This window comes from Tachysurus vachellii, chromosome 25 (assembly GCF_030014155.1).
Source record: "Tachysurus vachellii isolate PV-2020 chromosome 25, HZAU_Pvac_v1, whole genome shotgun sequence".
Lineage (NCBI taxonomy): Eukaryota > Metazoa > Chordata > Actinopteri > Siluriformes > Bagridae > Tachysurus > Tachysurus vachellii.
In genome coordinates, this window is record NC_083484.1 from 3,665,001 (window position 1) to 3,682,500 (window position 17,500).

At 41.0% G+C, this 17,500-nt stretch overlaps 1 protein-coding gene across 1 annotated transcript in view; it reads right to left on the reverse strand.

The window, feature by feature from the left end:
• Nucleotides 1-17,500, reverse strand: part of c25h8orf34 (chromosome 25 C8orf34 homolog) — a 76,026-nt gene that overhangs the window by 51,336 nt on the left and 7,190 nt on the right. The window contains exons 2-6 of the mRNA XM_060861243.1: nt 11,711-11,858; nt 11,483-11,614; nt 8,169-8,297; nt 8,044-8,072; nt 7,077-7,240 (exon numbers count right to left, since the gene is read on the reverse strand). Of these exons, the coding sequence (XP_060717226.1) occupies nt 7,077-7,240; nt 8,044-8,072; nt 8,169-8,297; nt 11,483-11,614; nt 11,711-11,858 (602 nt within the window). The remainder of the gene's footprint in view (nt 1-7,076; nt 7,241-8,043; nt 8,073-8,168; nt 8,298-11,482; nt 11,615-11,710; nt 11,859-17,500) is intronic.

Consider the following 17,500-nt stretch of genomic DNA (forward strand, 5'->3'; position numbering starts at 1 on the left):
TAATCATGATCTTTTAGCTTCTACATTTTGCTTTGGTTCATTTTGTCCCCAGTTATAGCAGTGTATCAGTCACCTGACCGAATCCTGGGCTCATTTGTTTTGCTGTGTTAGCAGAGCAGACATTGCAGTCCCAGTCCTCATAAACACTCACATAAACACACCCACACCTCTCATAAAGGTTTCTGTTAGCTGTATAGAAGTGTGTCTATAAAGATAGTCTAACAGAAAATTTGCGCCTGTCGTCAAGGGCAGTTAAAATCCCGTCGCATGTTACGTTCAAAATGTTCCAAAAGGACAAATCTGAACACCTTCATCACTGGGTGGTGACTGATTTTACCAACTTTTTTAAAAACAGGACTTGTTTCTCACAGCAGGATTACCAGTGTTGCCAGGTATACAATTTTCACACCGAATTTGAAACCTTTAAAAATGATGAAAACCTGGTTAGTGAGTAGTTCAGCTCTTCAGCGATCATGTTCTGTTTATCATTTTTGTGTTAACACTCTGCTCTGTTTAAACCACAAGAAAACCCGTTCTTTTTATTTGTCATTTGGGCTGGGATGGAAAATGTAAACCAATCTTTGGCAATCTTTGTGTGTAGAAATCAAAGAAATTCTTGCCATTCGCTAGAGTCTGGTACATTTGAAAAATAAACATGGCCAAGAAAAACAATAAAGGCAATTTGACTGCCAACCAGGAACAGAGTTTTTGTCTTGTTCACGTTTTTCTTGTTCACTGATATGTAATAGAAAACTCACGCTTTTAAAAAGACACTAGAAATTGGCACAGTAAAGAATTTATACACAATCAGATATCAGATTGCAAATTCGACTAAACTGCCTGGTTTCTATGTTGTTTGACAGCTACTAAAGATTTTTTTGATATTTTTTTGACTGCATGTGATGTGCAGATATGGAACTCTGACTTTCTCTCTTTTTCTACTCATCTCGAGGCATCTAGATACTGTACTATCTCCTGTTGTGTTCTGCTTCATAAAGATTGCGGCCCTTCAGCGAGAAGCTCCCGACTCCATGTGGTGTTTGAGGACAACAACCTCCTAATTAACCCTTGTATGATGTTCAGGTCTGTGGGACCCATATTCATAAACATCAATAGTTTTGAAAAACTTTGCTTCCTTGTAAATTTGTTGATTTTTTCCCACTCATAACTTGATTAAAATTGATTTTCCTTTTTTTATTTCATTTTATTAAAAAACAACAAAAAACGAGTAGCACTTTAATTAAAAAATGTGATATAATAAAGGTAAAGGGCAAATATTAACCATATATGCTGTTTATATTGCTTGTAATTGGGATGAAGTAAACATCTGTAGAGTATTTTAACATCAAATTTTTGATTGTTGAATTAAAAACCTAGGGGACACGGTGGCTTAGTGGTTAGCACGTTCGCCTCACACCTCCTGGGTTGGGGGTTTGATTCCCGCCTCCACCTTGTGTGTGTGGAGTTTGCATGTTATCCCCGTGCCTCGGGGGTTTCCTCCGGGTACTCCGGTTTCCTCCCCCGATCCAAAGACATGCATGGTAGGTTGATTGGCATCTCTGGAAAATTGTCCCTAGTGTGTGATTGCGTGAGTGAATGAGAGTGTGTGTGTGCCCTGCGATGGGTTGGCACTCCGTCCAGGGTGTATCCTTCCTTGATGCCCAATGATGCCTGAGATAGGCACAGGCTCCTCGTGACCCGAGGTAGTTCGGATAAGCGGTAAAAGATGAATGAATGAATGAATTAAAAACCCTAAAATGCAGCAGGTCCATCAGACCCACGAACACTGGCTGAGTAACAAAAATACGAACAACATACAGTACAAGGGTTAATACACAACTGTATCTGACTGTAGAAAGGACATTATTTATAATAACACTCTATGGAGTTTATAACAGTTTATAATCACACCCTCCAGTGTCACACCATCCAAATGAAGATGAGGTTCCCTTTTGAGTCTGGTTCCTCTCAAGGTTTCTTCCTCTTAAACAGTCACCTCAGGCTTGATCATTTGAGATAAATACAAACACAGTATTAATTTTGTCATCAGCCCTGAGTAGGTAACGAGTGTTGAACCTCTGTTTAATCAACACCTACTGGGCAGAAGCATGGAGCACAGGAGCACAAAGCTCTCAGAAGCCACGGCCCTCATGTTCTAGTGATATTTGCTTCATAATGCCGGTTTTCAGTATTCAGCTCTCATTAAAACAGCAGAGATGCCTTGCAGAACCAACTGCCTTCTGGGTTTTCTGAGCATGGGCCTGAGTCACGTTCGACTGATCACTAAACTACATCGATCCCTTCATTGGAAAACGGCCCAAGAGTCCTGCGAGAGGAGTGGGTCTGAGGTCTAAAAAAGGATGTGCTGTGTATTGTGCATACATGAGAAAGGAGAAGGTCTCAGTGGGATTTCTTCTACAGGACAACCTCACTCTCCGGTACACACTGTACGCCGCACAGGAGATACGACCCTGGAATACACTCCGGCTGATTTAATGCACCAGCACATATCCAGGCCAGGAGAACAGAGTACAGAATGAAAAATTACAGTCACGCCTGCAGGACCGAGGCTGAGTGGAATACTAATGCTTAGAGTTTATTGGCCTGAAACCAACAGAGAATAGGACGATGCTGGCATCTAATCTATACCAGCCCAACAGCATGCTGGGAAATTTCTACATTTAAAAACATTATAGTGACAGATAAAGCAGTTACTTAAACAATGCAGTCGTTAAACTCAGACTACTCAAAGGTTCTTAAACACGGTACTAGATACTGTACCGGGTGTGTAAAGCTCCATAAGTACACACACACACACATGCACACACACACACACATACACACACACGCACACACACACGCACATACACACACGCACACACACACACACACACACACACACACACACACATACACACACACGCACACACACACGCACATACACACACGCACACACACACACACGCACACACACACACACACACATACACACACACGCACACACACACGCACATACACACACGCACACACACACACATGCACACACACACACACACACATACACACACACGCACACACACACGCACATACACACACGCACACACACACACACACACACACAGACACACACACACGCACACACACGCACACACGCACACACACGCACACACACACACACACATACACACACGCACACACACGCACACACACACACACACGCACACACATACACACACGCACACACATGCACACACATGCACACACACGCACATAAACACACACATGCGCACACACACGCACACGCCCACACAAACCTCTTTTAATTACTAGTTTTTATTAGTTAGATTGTTACTTGCTTTCTCTCTCTCTCTCTCTCTCTCTCTCTCTATCTCTCTCATTCACTCTTTTATTACTCCCAATCTGTCTCTCTGTCTCTCTCACTGTCTCTTCCCATCTCTCAATCTATGTTTTATTCTTTTTCTCATTCCTTCTCCATCTCTTTTTCTCATTCTCTCTTTTTTCTAATTCTCTATCATTCATATCTCTGTCTCTCATTCTCTCTTTTCTCTTCTCACTTTCTCTGTCATTTTCCCCCAATGTTTCTCTCTCTCTCTCTCTCTTTCTCTCATTCTTTCTGTTATTCTGTTATTTATTCTCTGTGTTTCTCGCTGTCTCTCTGCCATTCCGCCTATCATTCCCACCCTATCCCTGTCACTACATCACTCCTTAAACCTCTCTGCTCTTTCTCTCCCTCGCTCCCTCTCTCTTTTATTCTGTCTCTTTCCATTCTCTTCTGTGGTCTTCAGCGGTCCCGGTGAAGGAGGCGTGTTCTCAGTCCTTGTCATTTCCAGTAACACGTCTTTTCTACTAAAACAATGTATCTCTGTCCTTTTCCCCATCACATAACAGGACGTGTGAAAGATAGAGGAGGTCTCCAGGGTGTGAGGACGTCAATGGTGACAGAATGTCCTCCGTGATGCTGGCTATAAATTGACAATAAACACTATCAACAGTACGTAAAAAAGGAGGAGCTTCATTATTTATCAGTTCTCAAATCTGATTGTTGATGAATTTTCTTTTGATGAATTTTTGGTTTCTCTGAGGAGACGTTTACTTAACATTTAGGAAAAGAGTCTCCAGGGTCAGTGTTCTGTAACAGACAGTAACAACCCCCCACCCCACCCCCACCCCCTGTTAATCAGTAGTGGCTCAAGCAGGTTAAGGCTCTGGATTTTTGATCAGAGGATCGGTATTCAATCCCAGCTCTGCCGGCATCACATCATCTGTAAGGGATGGATGATACACTCCACTAGTGTAAGTCCAAAAACATCTGTCTGAACAAGACATCACTGTAGTGCGGCAGAACTGTAAGAAAAGGAAGAGGACAGCCTCAGAGATCAGAGAGTGATGAGAGACACTCATTATTGCTGCACTCTCGACCCTTACGCTGCGCTTCGTTTCTTTGTTAGCATGCAATATGCCAACTGGATAGGAAACTCTTCAGGTGACTACAAAATTAATTTTCGAGGCTTGAATGCACACACACACGCACACACACACTCACTCACACACACACACACATACATATACACACAAGTTTATCCTGCCCTAGACTACAGATATAGATAAAGCGTCACCTTGACAGTACATGCTTTACAGTTCATAAAGTCTAGAATATCTATGGCTGGAAGGGAAAAGTGGGTTGATTAAGATGCATAAGCGCCTAAGTGAGCATGTCGGCATGTGGGTTGGGGAAACGGCAGAAAGACAGAAACGTGGTGAGACAAAAAAGAATAAAAAGAGACTGCCAAGAGAGTGAAGGAGAAGAAAATGAATAGAAGAGGTCCTGGAGCTGGTGTGATTGAGCGCAGGAATCAGTCCAGTGTGGATTTCATCATCCCCATAATCTGCTTCTGGAAGACGTCCCTGTGAACACTTCTGCCTGTTCCTAATTTCCCAGCAGCCCCGGCACTCACACATATCCTCAGGCTTCTGTCAGCTCCACTCCAACGTTGATGGAAAAAGAGAGCCTCATGTGTGGCCATTAAAGTGAGAGAAAAATGTGCTCCATTAGTCCAAGCTGCATGGCGTAGGTGCTAGTTTCTCACTCGCTGAACAGATTACTGAACAGTAAGACACCAGAAAGTGAGCATCGATGAGACACCGTTAAAGTTCGGGTTAATACGAGGCTGAATGTATGCATATGCTCTGATGAAGTGTGGGAATCAACTAGTGACACTTCATGAATCGTATCAGTCGTGTATTACTTTACTATACATGTACACATTAAGCTGCAGTACTAAATACTTTACAGATAATTGTTCTACATTTTTCTTCAGTCAAAGCAATTTGTCAGCATTAATAGTTTTTATTTATGAACACCTCCTTCTTTTTTTATTCACACCTCCTTCACTGAGACTAACACAGAGGCCACACCTCCTTCACTGAGACTAACACAGAGGCCACACCTCCTTCACGCAGACTAACACAGAGGCCACACCTCCTTCACTGAGACTAACACAGAGGCCACACCTCCTTCTCTGAGACTAACACAGAGGCCACACCTCCTTCACTGAGACTAACACAGAGGCCACACCTCCTTCACGCAGACTAACACAGAGGCCACACCTCCTTCACTCAGACTAACACAGAGGCCACACCTCCTTCACTGAGACTAACACAGAGGCCACACCTCCTTCACTGAGACTAACACAGAGGCCAAACCTCCTTCACTGGAACTGACACATAGGCAACACCTTCCTTTACCAAGACTGACATATAGGCCACACTTCCTTCACCGAGACTAACATATAGGCCACACCCCCTTTACTGAAATTGATACAAATGCCACACTTCCTTTACCGAGACTGACATATAGGCCACACCCCCTTTACTGAAATTGAAGCAAATGCCATATAGGCCACACCGAGCCTGATATATAGGCCACACCCTTTCACTGAAATTGATGCAAAAGCCACACCTCATTCACTGAGACTGACACATAGACCAAATCTTTTCATACTGAAGATCACTTGTATGTTTAAGTTAAAAAACTCTCCATTAGGCAGCACCAGCATCCTGCTAATCTGACATTTATAGCACTGCAGTGTTGGATTAAAGCACACTGTTGCCTCCTTTCTGTTTAATGAAGTGAATTACCACAGCGCCTTGGGTATTTCAGCTGCCTGCGATATCGAATCCCAACTCCATGATAATGAGTGTATGCACTAACCCAACAAGGGTGCATCTGTTTTCTCGGCTCGGTACATGATTTATGATTTAATATCTGATCCACTCTAATTAGTCGTGTTCTCGGAGGACGGCCCCTGCCCTTACAAACAAACACCCCTAATTAAAATCTCCAAGGCAACATTTGGAGGAGACCACAAGGTTCGCCATGGTGTTCTTAAAGCTACAGCTGTGTAAGGGTTTAATATTTATAAAGACACGGATGATGCTGCATTTGCACAGCTATTCTCATTCTCAAGTCTCACAGTACAGGAATAACACAATATCCACATAATCACACATTCAGTTCAAGCTCATCTCAAACAGATGGTCAGAAGGTCTCAAATGCTAGTATGAAAACCAGACAGAGCATCTTAAGATGTCAAAAACCTTGCTAGCTAAAGATTTTGTAAAAATCAATGTTTTTGGATAACTGTGTGCCATAGCTGAACGAGTTCAAAATGTCCGTGACGCAGGAGCATGATAGTCAGAATTTTGAGGGATTTTTGAAATGCTAGAACTTTAGATTCACAGAAACAGGAAACACTAAATATTATTAGAGGCTCAAGTGGTAAAGACACTGGGTTGTTGATTGGAAGGGCAGGGTTCAAGCCTTAGCACTTGAATAACTGAGCAAGGCCCTTAACACTCTCTGCTCCAGTGATGCTGTACCATAACTGCTCCTGTGCTCTCACCATAACCTCTAAAGGTGGGATATGCAAATAATAAGAATTCCACTGTGCTATAATGTATATGTAGCAATAATAGAGGCTTCTATTCCCCAATTTAATTCATTTAATCTATTAATTTTGCAGATAATAGATTACTATGGTCACACACACACACACCTCCCTGCAGGACTGGTGTCTTGGCTGCTCCATCCCTCATTCTTTGCCCTGGGGACAGGCGGCTGGAGCATCTCAGCGGCCAACGGGTCGGCATCGTTCTCATCTCTGCCGAGCCACTCGCCCACCACACGGGGCCGCAACACCGAGTTATACAGCCGCGGTTGCTGACAGGGAGCCAACACACACACACACACACACACACACACACACACACACACACACACACACACACACACAATTAGACAAATGATAGTGAATTTAAAAAGCAAATAACACTTTGAGACACTCAAATCAGCACAATTTAATCCTGCACAACATTACAGCCTCAAATTACTATCAGAGCGCATTTTAGTCTATGGTTAACTGCGACTAAACTCATTTTAATAAATCCTCAGAAGAATCTTACGAAACAACAGCATCTGTATGACTACTGCTACTTATATTTCATGACTAGGGTAGTCATGAGACCCATTTCCTTTAAACAGCTGCCAAAGTAAAAGAAATTACATTTTATATCAAGAGCTGAATGCAGTAGAAGCCAAACTACAGTCTAGAGCATTTGGGCAGACGGCCCAGTTGTCTGTATTACATTCAGCAAGACGCAGGCAGCATGGTTTATAAAAAACAACCAGTTTGTCATGTTTACGTTTGTTATTATTTTACAGAAATGTAACCTAATTATTTTTTTAATATAGACAAATTCTGTTATTTTATGAGATTTACACCCACAGAAGCAAAGATTATCTACAAAGGTGAATATAATGTTTATAAAATTGTTAAACTGTTCAGATGGAGCTATGAGGTTAAGCTTGTTAGCAAAATTAGCATCATTGCTCCAGTGCGAATTTAAACAAACAAACAAACAAACAAACAAACAAACAAACAAACAAACAAACAAACCTCAGACACCAAATTGCCTCAGATAATTGATTACATTTGGTGTAAATCTGATAGATGGATGACTTACCTGATCAAGCTCATCAGATAAGGCAATACCTGTGAAAGACAGAATTTGTTCAGTTATTCACGTTCATGTTAAGTGTCTTGCTGCACGAACACGGCGTGAAGATTACAGTGTTTGGAAGCACTGACTTCGGGACAGGCTCTCCAACGCTTTGCCCAACTTCTTGCTCTCCCGCAGGATGTGGTTGAGCTCGTCGAAGTCTCGGCTCTCAGGTTTGGACCTCCAGTCCCATGAGGGACATTCTATGGAACGAGGCACTGCGGAGAGAACAAGATGGGAGCTGAGAGCTCGTCTCTGCAGCATGACACACTTACATCTTGTGCCTTATTACAATAAAACAGACGTTATTTTACAAGAGCAAAATGTGAAAAAGATCATGTTGTATTTACTGTAGACTTCAGAGAAGGTAGGATTGAAGTTCTGTAAGTACTGTTCATTATAATCCACAACTGTCAGATTGAGTGACAGCGACACCAACTCAGAAAAGACTAAGAAAGTAATGGAGTAGACAACTGCAAACTGCTCCGAATGTGGAAAAAAGTGATCATTTGTAATCTACTAATAATTAGGAAACCACCAATAATCTGTATGATAGGGATAATCTGAAAACTACAGATAATCTGGAAACAACTGATAATCTTCTGATAATCTGGAAACTACTTATGAAATGGAAACCACTGATAATCTGGATACCTCTGATAATCTGACACCTAATACCTCTGATAATCTGATACCTAATACCTCTGATAATCTGGAAACCATTAATAATCTGTAAACCACTGACAAACTGATAACCACTGATAATCTAGAAACAGATCATTTGATAAACACTAATAATCTGGCAACCACTAATATTATGGTTTCCAGATTATCTATAATTATCACCATTTTCAACTCAACTGCTCTACAGTGTTATCAGATCTACTGATCTAGAAACAGAATAATCTAGAAACAGCCATACTGGAAACCACAGACATTCTAGAAGCAACTAATAATCAAGAAACAATGAGTGAGCAACAATGTTTTATCTGGAAAGTACTGATAAACTCCAATAATCAAAAAAAAAAAAACTTCTGGAAACTACTTATGAACTGTAAAATACCAAAAATCTGGTGCTACTGATAATCTGGAATCCACAAATCTGTAAACTACCAATAATCTTTACTGATCAACGATAAATTGTAAAATGAGTTTTTTTAGGTTATCCGGAAACGACATACAGTATAATCTGGCAACAGCTGATCAATAAGAATGAATGTATAATCTGGAAACAATTGATAACACATTCATTCTTATTGATCAGCTGTTGCCAGATTATATGTCGTTTCCGGATAATCTTAAAAAACAAATTTATGATTAACAAATAATTCTTTTTTTTTTCTTGATGCACGTTAATTAGTGTTAAAGAGGAATTTTACAACCTGAGTGCATAATGTTTATTTTCCATCAGAAATGTTTGGTATGGTCATCATTTCTTCAATTATAAAAGAGATAAGGATCAAGATCAGGGACGGAACATTACCAGAGCATAAAGTTGGCATGATTACCATCCTCAGAAAACTGCAGAATGCATTTTCATTCTCCCGAGTAAAAAACAATAAAATGATCTTATTAGCAAGTAATTATTTTGCATCTTCCTGCTGCTTCAGTGAGCATGCAGTTCTCAATGAGAGCTTTAGTATCTCTTATTTGGTGCGATTTAACTTGAGGTTGTTCTGATTCAGCAGAATGTGAATAAGCACTAAAAGCCTTTAATAGCTGCTGCGCCGAGAAAACAGGCTTTACCGATCTAACCTTACTTTTAAGGCCAATAGAATATTTAATACAAGGCTTCTGTCATAAGCCACCAGCCACATCCTGGAGAACACTTCAAGGAAAAAACTCACGTGCTGTTAGACGATGAATAATTCAAGCTGTGCAGAAAAGCATGTCAAGTGAAAATGGGCCATCTTTACTTTGGCTGAAGTCCACCGAGGTTCACTGAAGCTCATGTTTTGGATGATTTCTGAGCTAGTTTTTTTTTGTTGGCCAGGTGCTTTGCTAACAATACCCAATTGCTCTAACTGTCATAATATACACACAGAGAACACGGACAGCACAGCCTGCCTTCTTCCACCTGCCAATCCTCGTTACACTGCTACAGCTTTAGGAGAAAGGATACAGAGATCAGTACAGTGGCTACACGTGATGGCTACGTGGCTACACGTGATGTGGCAAGACACCAGAGCCTGCATTCAAAAAGATTCACAAACAATGAACTGCGAGCTCATAACAAAGCTTAAAAATGAGTGATTCAGGACCAATCTCAGAGCAACACTGAACAGATAATACTACTTTTATCTAATAGAGGAGGCGGGGCTTAACCCGTTACTAGTTATGACACATTCTATTGAAGACTGTGATTGGTTGACCAATAAAAAAAAAAAAAGTTTAGAGTAACATTTATGTACCTCAAAATCTTTAGCACGATGCTAATGTACAGCAAAATTAATGTCCTGAATAAAACAGAAGGAAAATGTAACCTCTTTTAACCTATTTCTCAAAAAATGTTCTCTCATTTTTAAATGTTAGCATAATGCTAATGTGTTTCATAACTCTTTCAGAATTCTTAAGAGTTTAAAGTAATGCTAATGTACCTCAAGATCTTAAGCATGATGCTAAAAAGTAGATTTTCTTTTAAATTCTCTTGTAATATGTCATATAAATGCTAGCACATTCTTAAATGTTAGCATAATGCTAATGTTTCATTAAAAACTCCTTCAGAATACTTCCGTTAATGCTAATATACCTCAAAATCTTTAGCACAATGCTAATGTACCACAGAATATTTAATGTTTCTTGTGAAACAAAAGGAAACTGTAGATTTTCTCTCGTCACACGAGATCTAAGTGACTACACGCTAACTTGGCTTGAAAAAAACTGTCATACTGCTGAATGATAATTTCAAATGAGTTCAAGTCACTAGAAAGATGCCAATTAGATGGCAAAGCCGACAAATTACTCTGCTAGAACTCGATGTATCGAAAAGCTGTAATTAGATGAAGTGGGGAAGCTGGAGCAGAATAGGACCTGTAACGTCTGAGAGAAAAGCCACTAGCGCAGAAGAATCTATAAGTGACAGGAGCAGACAGCAGCCCACAGGCTGGAGTGAAAAATGAAAACTTCCTCTCCATCTCACTCCAGCTCCTCTACGCCTCTACTGCTGCTGTTCGGGAATAGATACTGTGACGTGTTTAATTATTTACATCCTTCTCTCTGGTCCGATGCAGTCGCTGTGTAGCGCCAAAGCACTGTGTGTCCCTGACTAGCCTAGATTTCTACTGAATTAGGTCAAGCACACTTTATGTTAATCTTAACCTTTAACTAAACATCTCAAATCACTTTCACTCGCTTTCTCTTATTTTAGTCCCCCTGATGATGTTACTATAAGAAATGGACTTACGTGACTTCGACTCAGGAGAAGGAGGAGAGATATTGGACACTGCTAAGTCACTCTTGGACTTCTTGGGCTTTTTGGGGTGAATCTGCCAGGCTCTGTCGTAACTCCTGAAATCCCGCCGATTACTTTTGTTTTCTGTAGAGATAACAAATCTGTTTTTTTAGAAGATTTGTTTGCCTTGTGAGAAAAAGGAAGTGACAGGTAAGTGGACAAGCTGCGATCGCTTCACACCTGAGCAGTCACTCTCGGCCCACAGAGCTGCAGATCCAGACAGCGTTCGGTGAAGCCGGCCTGGACTTTCATGTTTGGTCTGTAAATGTCCGATTAGAAACGGGATCGGATGGTCTGGAGTCTCAGTTATCAGTTTGGTCATCATTTCCTGGAAGAGTACAATTAAATCAGAAAGGGAAATAGACAGACACTGTTTTTATTTAAACAGTTTCCACTATAATGATCATAGACCGTGTGTGTGTGTGTGTGTGTGTGTGTGTGGGTAATTCATTCACCTTTTTCCAAAGAAAATGAAAGATTTCTGATCATCTGATTAGCAGTAGAGTTTAGTGCATGATTTTCAGAGCGTGACAGAATAAATTCAACAAAACAAAAATATCATCGACAAAATAGCTCTTAAAAAAGCCCACTGATGCAAAGTAAAACGATTTCCTGTTCAGTGTTTGTCGCCAAAACAAAAACATTATTATCATCTTTCCTCACAATCCCCAACGCTGCCAACTTTGAAGATGTGTCCAGGAACTGTAGAAGGATTCCAACCTAAATAAATCTTTCATGGAATGAAGTTGATTCACATTGATTCACAGCTATCAAAGTAGGGTCATGTTAAATGATGTTAGCATTGGTGATAAGTAGCTAAAGATAGATATTGTGTATGTATTCCTTCATATTTCGGTTTATGTCTATTAATCGAAAATATCATTTATGAAGTCGTAGACAGGTGGAAAAGCTTAGCATGCATAGCATCAATTTGCTAACTTCTGTTAGCTAAACTATATGTTAGCTAGCTGTAGCTGTATTTGTAGTTAATTGAGCGTTAACACTTGAAGTCAGAAGCTCAACTTTTCGACACGGCCATTACTACACCTGCGATGACCATTGTGATGACACCTGCAACCTGGAAGTGTGCAAAATATTGCTCTATTTATTCCAGTCGCTCTATTTGTCCCAGGTCAGCTAGATAATGTGTTACGTTCTCGCACCTCTCAAATCAAATCTTTAAATTTCTACTTTTGGTTTATCAGCAGTTTGGCTTGATTTCACACTCCACTGTCAGAGGTACATGCAGGTCAATGTTTGACAATGAAAAATGCTCATCGAACTAAAAATCTTGTGTTATAAATCACAAAAGCTACCCAAGCATCATAAAAACAGAGTTAAATAAATAATTCCATTACTATATAAATAACTGTTAAAATGTTATGCGTATTTTGTTCATTGGTCCATTTCTACATTGCTCCATGACTTTAGATCTGCTTTTGGATCTGTTTGTACCACATGAAAATAAAACACCGCCTGCAACGTAAAAGACATATTATGTTTGATTCGTTTGCTACAGCTGAGTTGATTCAGAATCGATTCAGCATCGAATCTCTTTGTCAGTTCTATTGAGCTTCACTACTGTGACATGCTCATTACAAGCGTGTAAGAGTGATTACCGGGTTCTCGCCTGCCTAAGAACCCCGGCCCGGGTTGAAACTGCTCCAGGGTTCAATTGTTGCCTCTTTTTTTATTCACTGATCAGTTCTGTGCTTCTCTACATGTTATATACATCATTGTGTTCGAATATCCATCACTTTTCACTCAACCATCATCTCATTTTCTGAAGATTTTGCCAAGAGTGGCCATCTCTGCTAAACAATGAATCACTTGAGAAACCAAAAACCCCTGAGCTGCTTTGGGTAATTACTCTAAACAGGCATCGGGGGGCACAAAAGGTTGGGGATGTAATTTGAGGATTTTTGCAGGAAGTGGAACGAACTCAGCTCATTTGGGGAATTTCCGCCGTCGACACCTCTTTCTCGCCGCAGACGTATAAAGGTTTGTGAAAATGTTTCATATCAGACAAATAAAAAGTCTAAAGAAACAGTAATAGAAACATTAAAAATAAAACAGACGCTGAGCATATGTGAATTTACGTCGGCATCCAAACCCGTGATCAGGTTAACACGATTTCCTCCGATTCCTTCATCAGCAGAACAAACAGCGACAGACTGTGTGGAGGCAGATACAGCAAGGAGCTCTCGCTCAGTCTCACTAATAGACGAGCTGAAGGTCTGCCAAGTCCAGCCGAGCTTTCAGGGATATCGATGCCGCAAGACTGCAGCTCCCAAGGACTCTCATACATGGAGGACATTGTTATCTGCAGTTAGCAAGGTCAGGCAGGTCGTTCTTACAGCCAGATACGCTTAAACATATTTATTTAACTGACACTTTTATCCACAGAGACGTACAAGAGAGTGAGGACACAGTTCAAGCACCAGGCTGATGAAGGAGCTGACAGTGATACAGATGAGTTCCACCGACACACACACACACACACACACACACAGGACTGCTTAGCCAAATGATGCCATTTAACTGTTTAAAACCAATGACAAAATCTTCATTTTCAGTCCCATTTGGATTCGTGCTGCAAGTTGACATCACTTCATTCATCTTAAATGCTTTATCCTTCTCAGGGTCATGCTAGATTTGGAAAGACAGGATACAACAGAATTACACTTTTGAATGAGACCACCATATACACACACACACACACACACACACACACACAGACAGGTTACATTAACATGAGGTGTTACTTGTTTTTCTAATACTAACTTACACTAGGCTGCGACGGAGTAAACCACTTGAGGTGCAGTATATTAAAATATCAGTGATTCTTTACCTTCTTCAGGCACTTTCTTACTAATAACGCTCTGGCATATTTTAGTGATAGTATCTATTTTTTCTAGTGATATCATTTGTTTCAACACAGTCACTGATGTCATCAGGCTGCTAAGCTGATCATTTTTATCCCACTCTACCCCACTTGTGTCTCACTACCTAATTTGAATTTGATTCCCTTGCTCTAGGACATGAGTGTTTACTATGTTAAAGAGGAGGTGAGCCTCAGGGAGAAACTTTTGCCAGCTTTGCGGAAACCTGGAAGTTATCTGTAAGGTAATTAGAGCTGCATGATTCCTTCTTAAATAAAGTAAAGATGGAGAAAGGCAATGTCTCCTCTCATAATCTGTACTCTCTGTGTCAGCTGTATATGTGTCAGGCCTCAGGCTGTGTATGTAGCTCCAGTTTGGTAATTAGACTAATCCCTACAGGGAATCTGTGTTTGCTAGCGCTGTCTTGTGATTACACCTCATGTTTAACTCGCTTATCTACACCCTTATTTATTTCTTCTGTCTTTCACAGCAACACACACACACACTTCTACTTTCCTACCTTCTTTTGTAATGGCTAAGTTTTGGTCTAGGGCACAGCAGTGTTCAATTCAATTCAATTCATTTGTATAGAGCTAAATGTTTGCTAATTGTCGCTAATTCACAGAATTATAGAAGTATTTAACATTTTTATCATACGGAAAATACGGAAAGTACGGAAAGGTTTAACATTTAAAATTAAATTACTTTATATTACTAACATTTATTCCTAATGATCAAGCCTGGGGTGACGGTAGTGTGGAAAAACTCCCTGAAATGATATGAGGAAGAAACCTTGAGAGGAAGCAGACTTAGGCGAGAACATCATCCTCACTTGGGTGACACTGGACAGGAAATAATGTCAAGGTAAATAATGTCCTTTAAACATTCATTCATCTTCTACCGCTTATCCGAACTACCTCGGGTCACGGGGAGCCTGTGCCTATCTCAGGCGTCATTGGGCATCAAGGCAGGATACACCCTGGACGGAGTGCCAACCCATCACAGGGCACACACACACACTCATTCACTCACGCAATCACACACTAGGGACAATTTTCCAGAGATGCCAATCAACCTACCATGCATGTCTTTGGACCGGGGGAGGAAACCGGAGTACCCGGAGGAAACCCCCGAGGCACGGGGAGAACATGCAAACTCCACACACACAAGGTGGAGGCGGGAATCGAACCCCGACCCTAGAGGTGTGAGGCGAATGTGCTAACCACTAAGCCACCCGTCCTTTAAACAACAGTTTATAATTTAGTGGAATTAAGCAACCAAGAGCTCCTGAGGAACTAACAGGTCAGACAAATTTCTGAGATCACTACAGACCCAACACTAAACTATCACATACGGATCTGCGCTGATTATCCTGAGACCCATAAAGCCACTGTGTTATTTTCTGACAAGTCCTTGTGTAACATGAAAAAAAATCTGATCAGACTAAACCTTCTCTGCTGTACAGCTTATCTGAAAGACAGCTAACATTGAGTGACTTAGTTCTGAGTAACAGAGAAACAAGTAATGTAAAGTTAAGCTTCACCCAAGTGAGCAGGATACTTTCATTCTCTCAGACTTTTTAATGTGAAACTTCTGAGATGTTTCTCTCGCAGCGAGCGCACACAGACGGATCGAAGCCGAGCCGTAGCGACGCTTATTTCAAACTATTTCAATTTCGCATTGTTGTCACATTCAATTACAAGAGGAAAATACAATGATTCTCCAGCAAGCTGATTTTATTGGCATCCTTGGTGCTGGTGTAGCATTCAATTTGTCACTTGTAAGGCTTTGAGAACGACTACAAGGACAAAAACTACCGAAAAGGTTCCAAGCATCTGTTTCAGTGTGAACACAGGTACATAAAGAACATCTAGACAAGATTCAAAAACTGACGTAAAGACGGGTCCTAATATCCTGCAACGGACTCAAAACCACACTACCTGAGAAATTCCTGCTTTTTATCACTTCTCCATCCTGAACACTTCATATATCCGTGCTCGAAGATGTTCCTCATTAGTTTTGGTCTTGAACCTCTTTAAAACTTTTATATACACCAAGATCTCATTTAGTGGTTAGCACGTTTGCCTCATACCTCCAGGGTCGGGGTTCAATTCCCGCCTCCGCCTTGTGTGTGTGGAGTTTGCATGTTCTCCCCGTGCCTTCGGGGGTTTCCTCCGGGTACTCCGGTTTCCTCCCCCGGTCCAAAGACATGCATGGTAGGTTGATTGGCATCTCTGGAAAATTGTCCGTAGTGTGTGATTGTGTGAGTGAATGAGTGTGTGTGTGTGTGCCCTGCGATGGGTTGGCACTCCATCCAGGGTGTATCCTGCCTTGATGCCCGATGACGCCTGAGATAGGCACAGGCTCCCCGTGACCCGAGGTAGTTCAGATAAGCGGTAGATGATGAATGAATGAATGAATGAATGAATGAAAGATCTCATTTCCAGGATTGTTCTTGTGTAAATTGATAGATTAAACTACAGCTATCCTGTAGATACCCCCATTCTTATAACAATTCCCTTACTGAAGCTCTTTCACATCCTACAAACATTCATTCATTAATCACCGTACATGTGTCCTGAGTAAGAAGTGTGCTTGTAGCCACTTACCCTGACTCACTGACTCGGATAAATTAAAAAGACAATCGATGGGGTTCTTTTTAAAGAAACTAATTTGGCTCTGGTCATTTCTTTTCTTTTCTTTTCTTTTCTTTTCTTTTCTTTTCTTCCTTTACATTTTACTTATTAAGATTCAGCACAATACAGTCCGATCGAAGCCCTCTCAGATCTCGACCAAAATGAATCTGAGCTCTACGGCCAGAAGTATGTGGACACCCCAGCATCATACGACGATGTCTTGACTGTATGGTTTATACTGTATAATAAAGCTCTTTACTCATCTCTCAGTCCATTACAGACTGAAGCTAAAGAGGAATAAATTCACTTCTAGTTCTATATCTAGTCACATCAGAGCTAGATAGGAAACAACAGGGGAACATGCTGCTCAGTTATTGTGGCTCAGGTGGTTAAAGTTCTGGGTTGATGCACTGCCAAGCTGCCACTGTTGGGCCCTTAATTCACACTGCTCC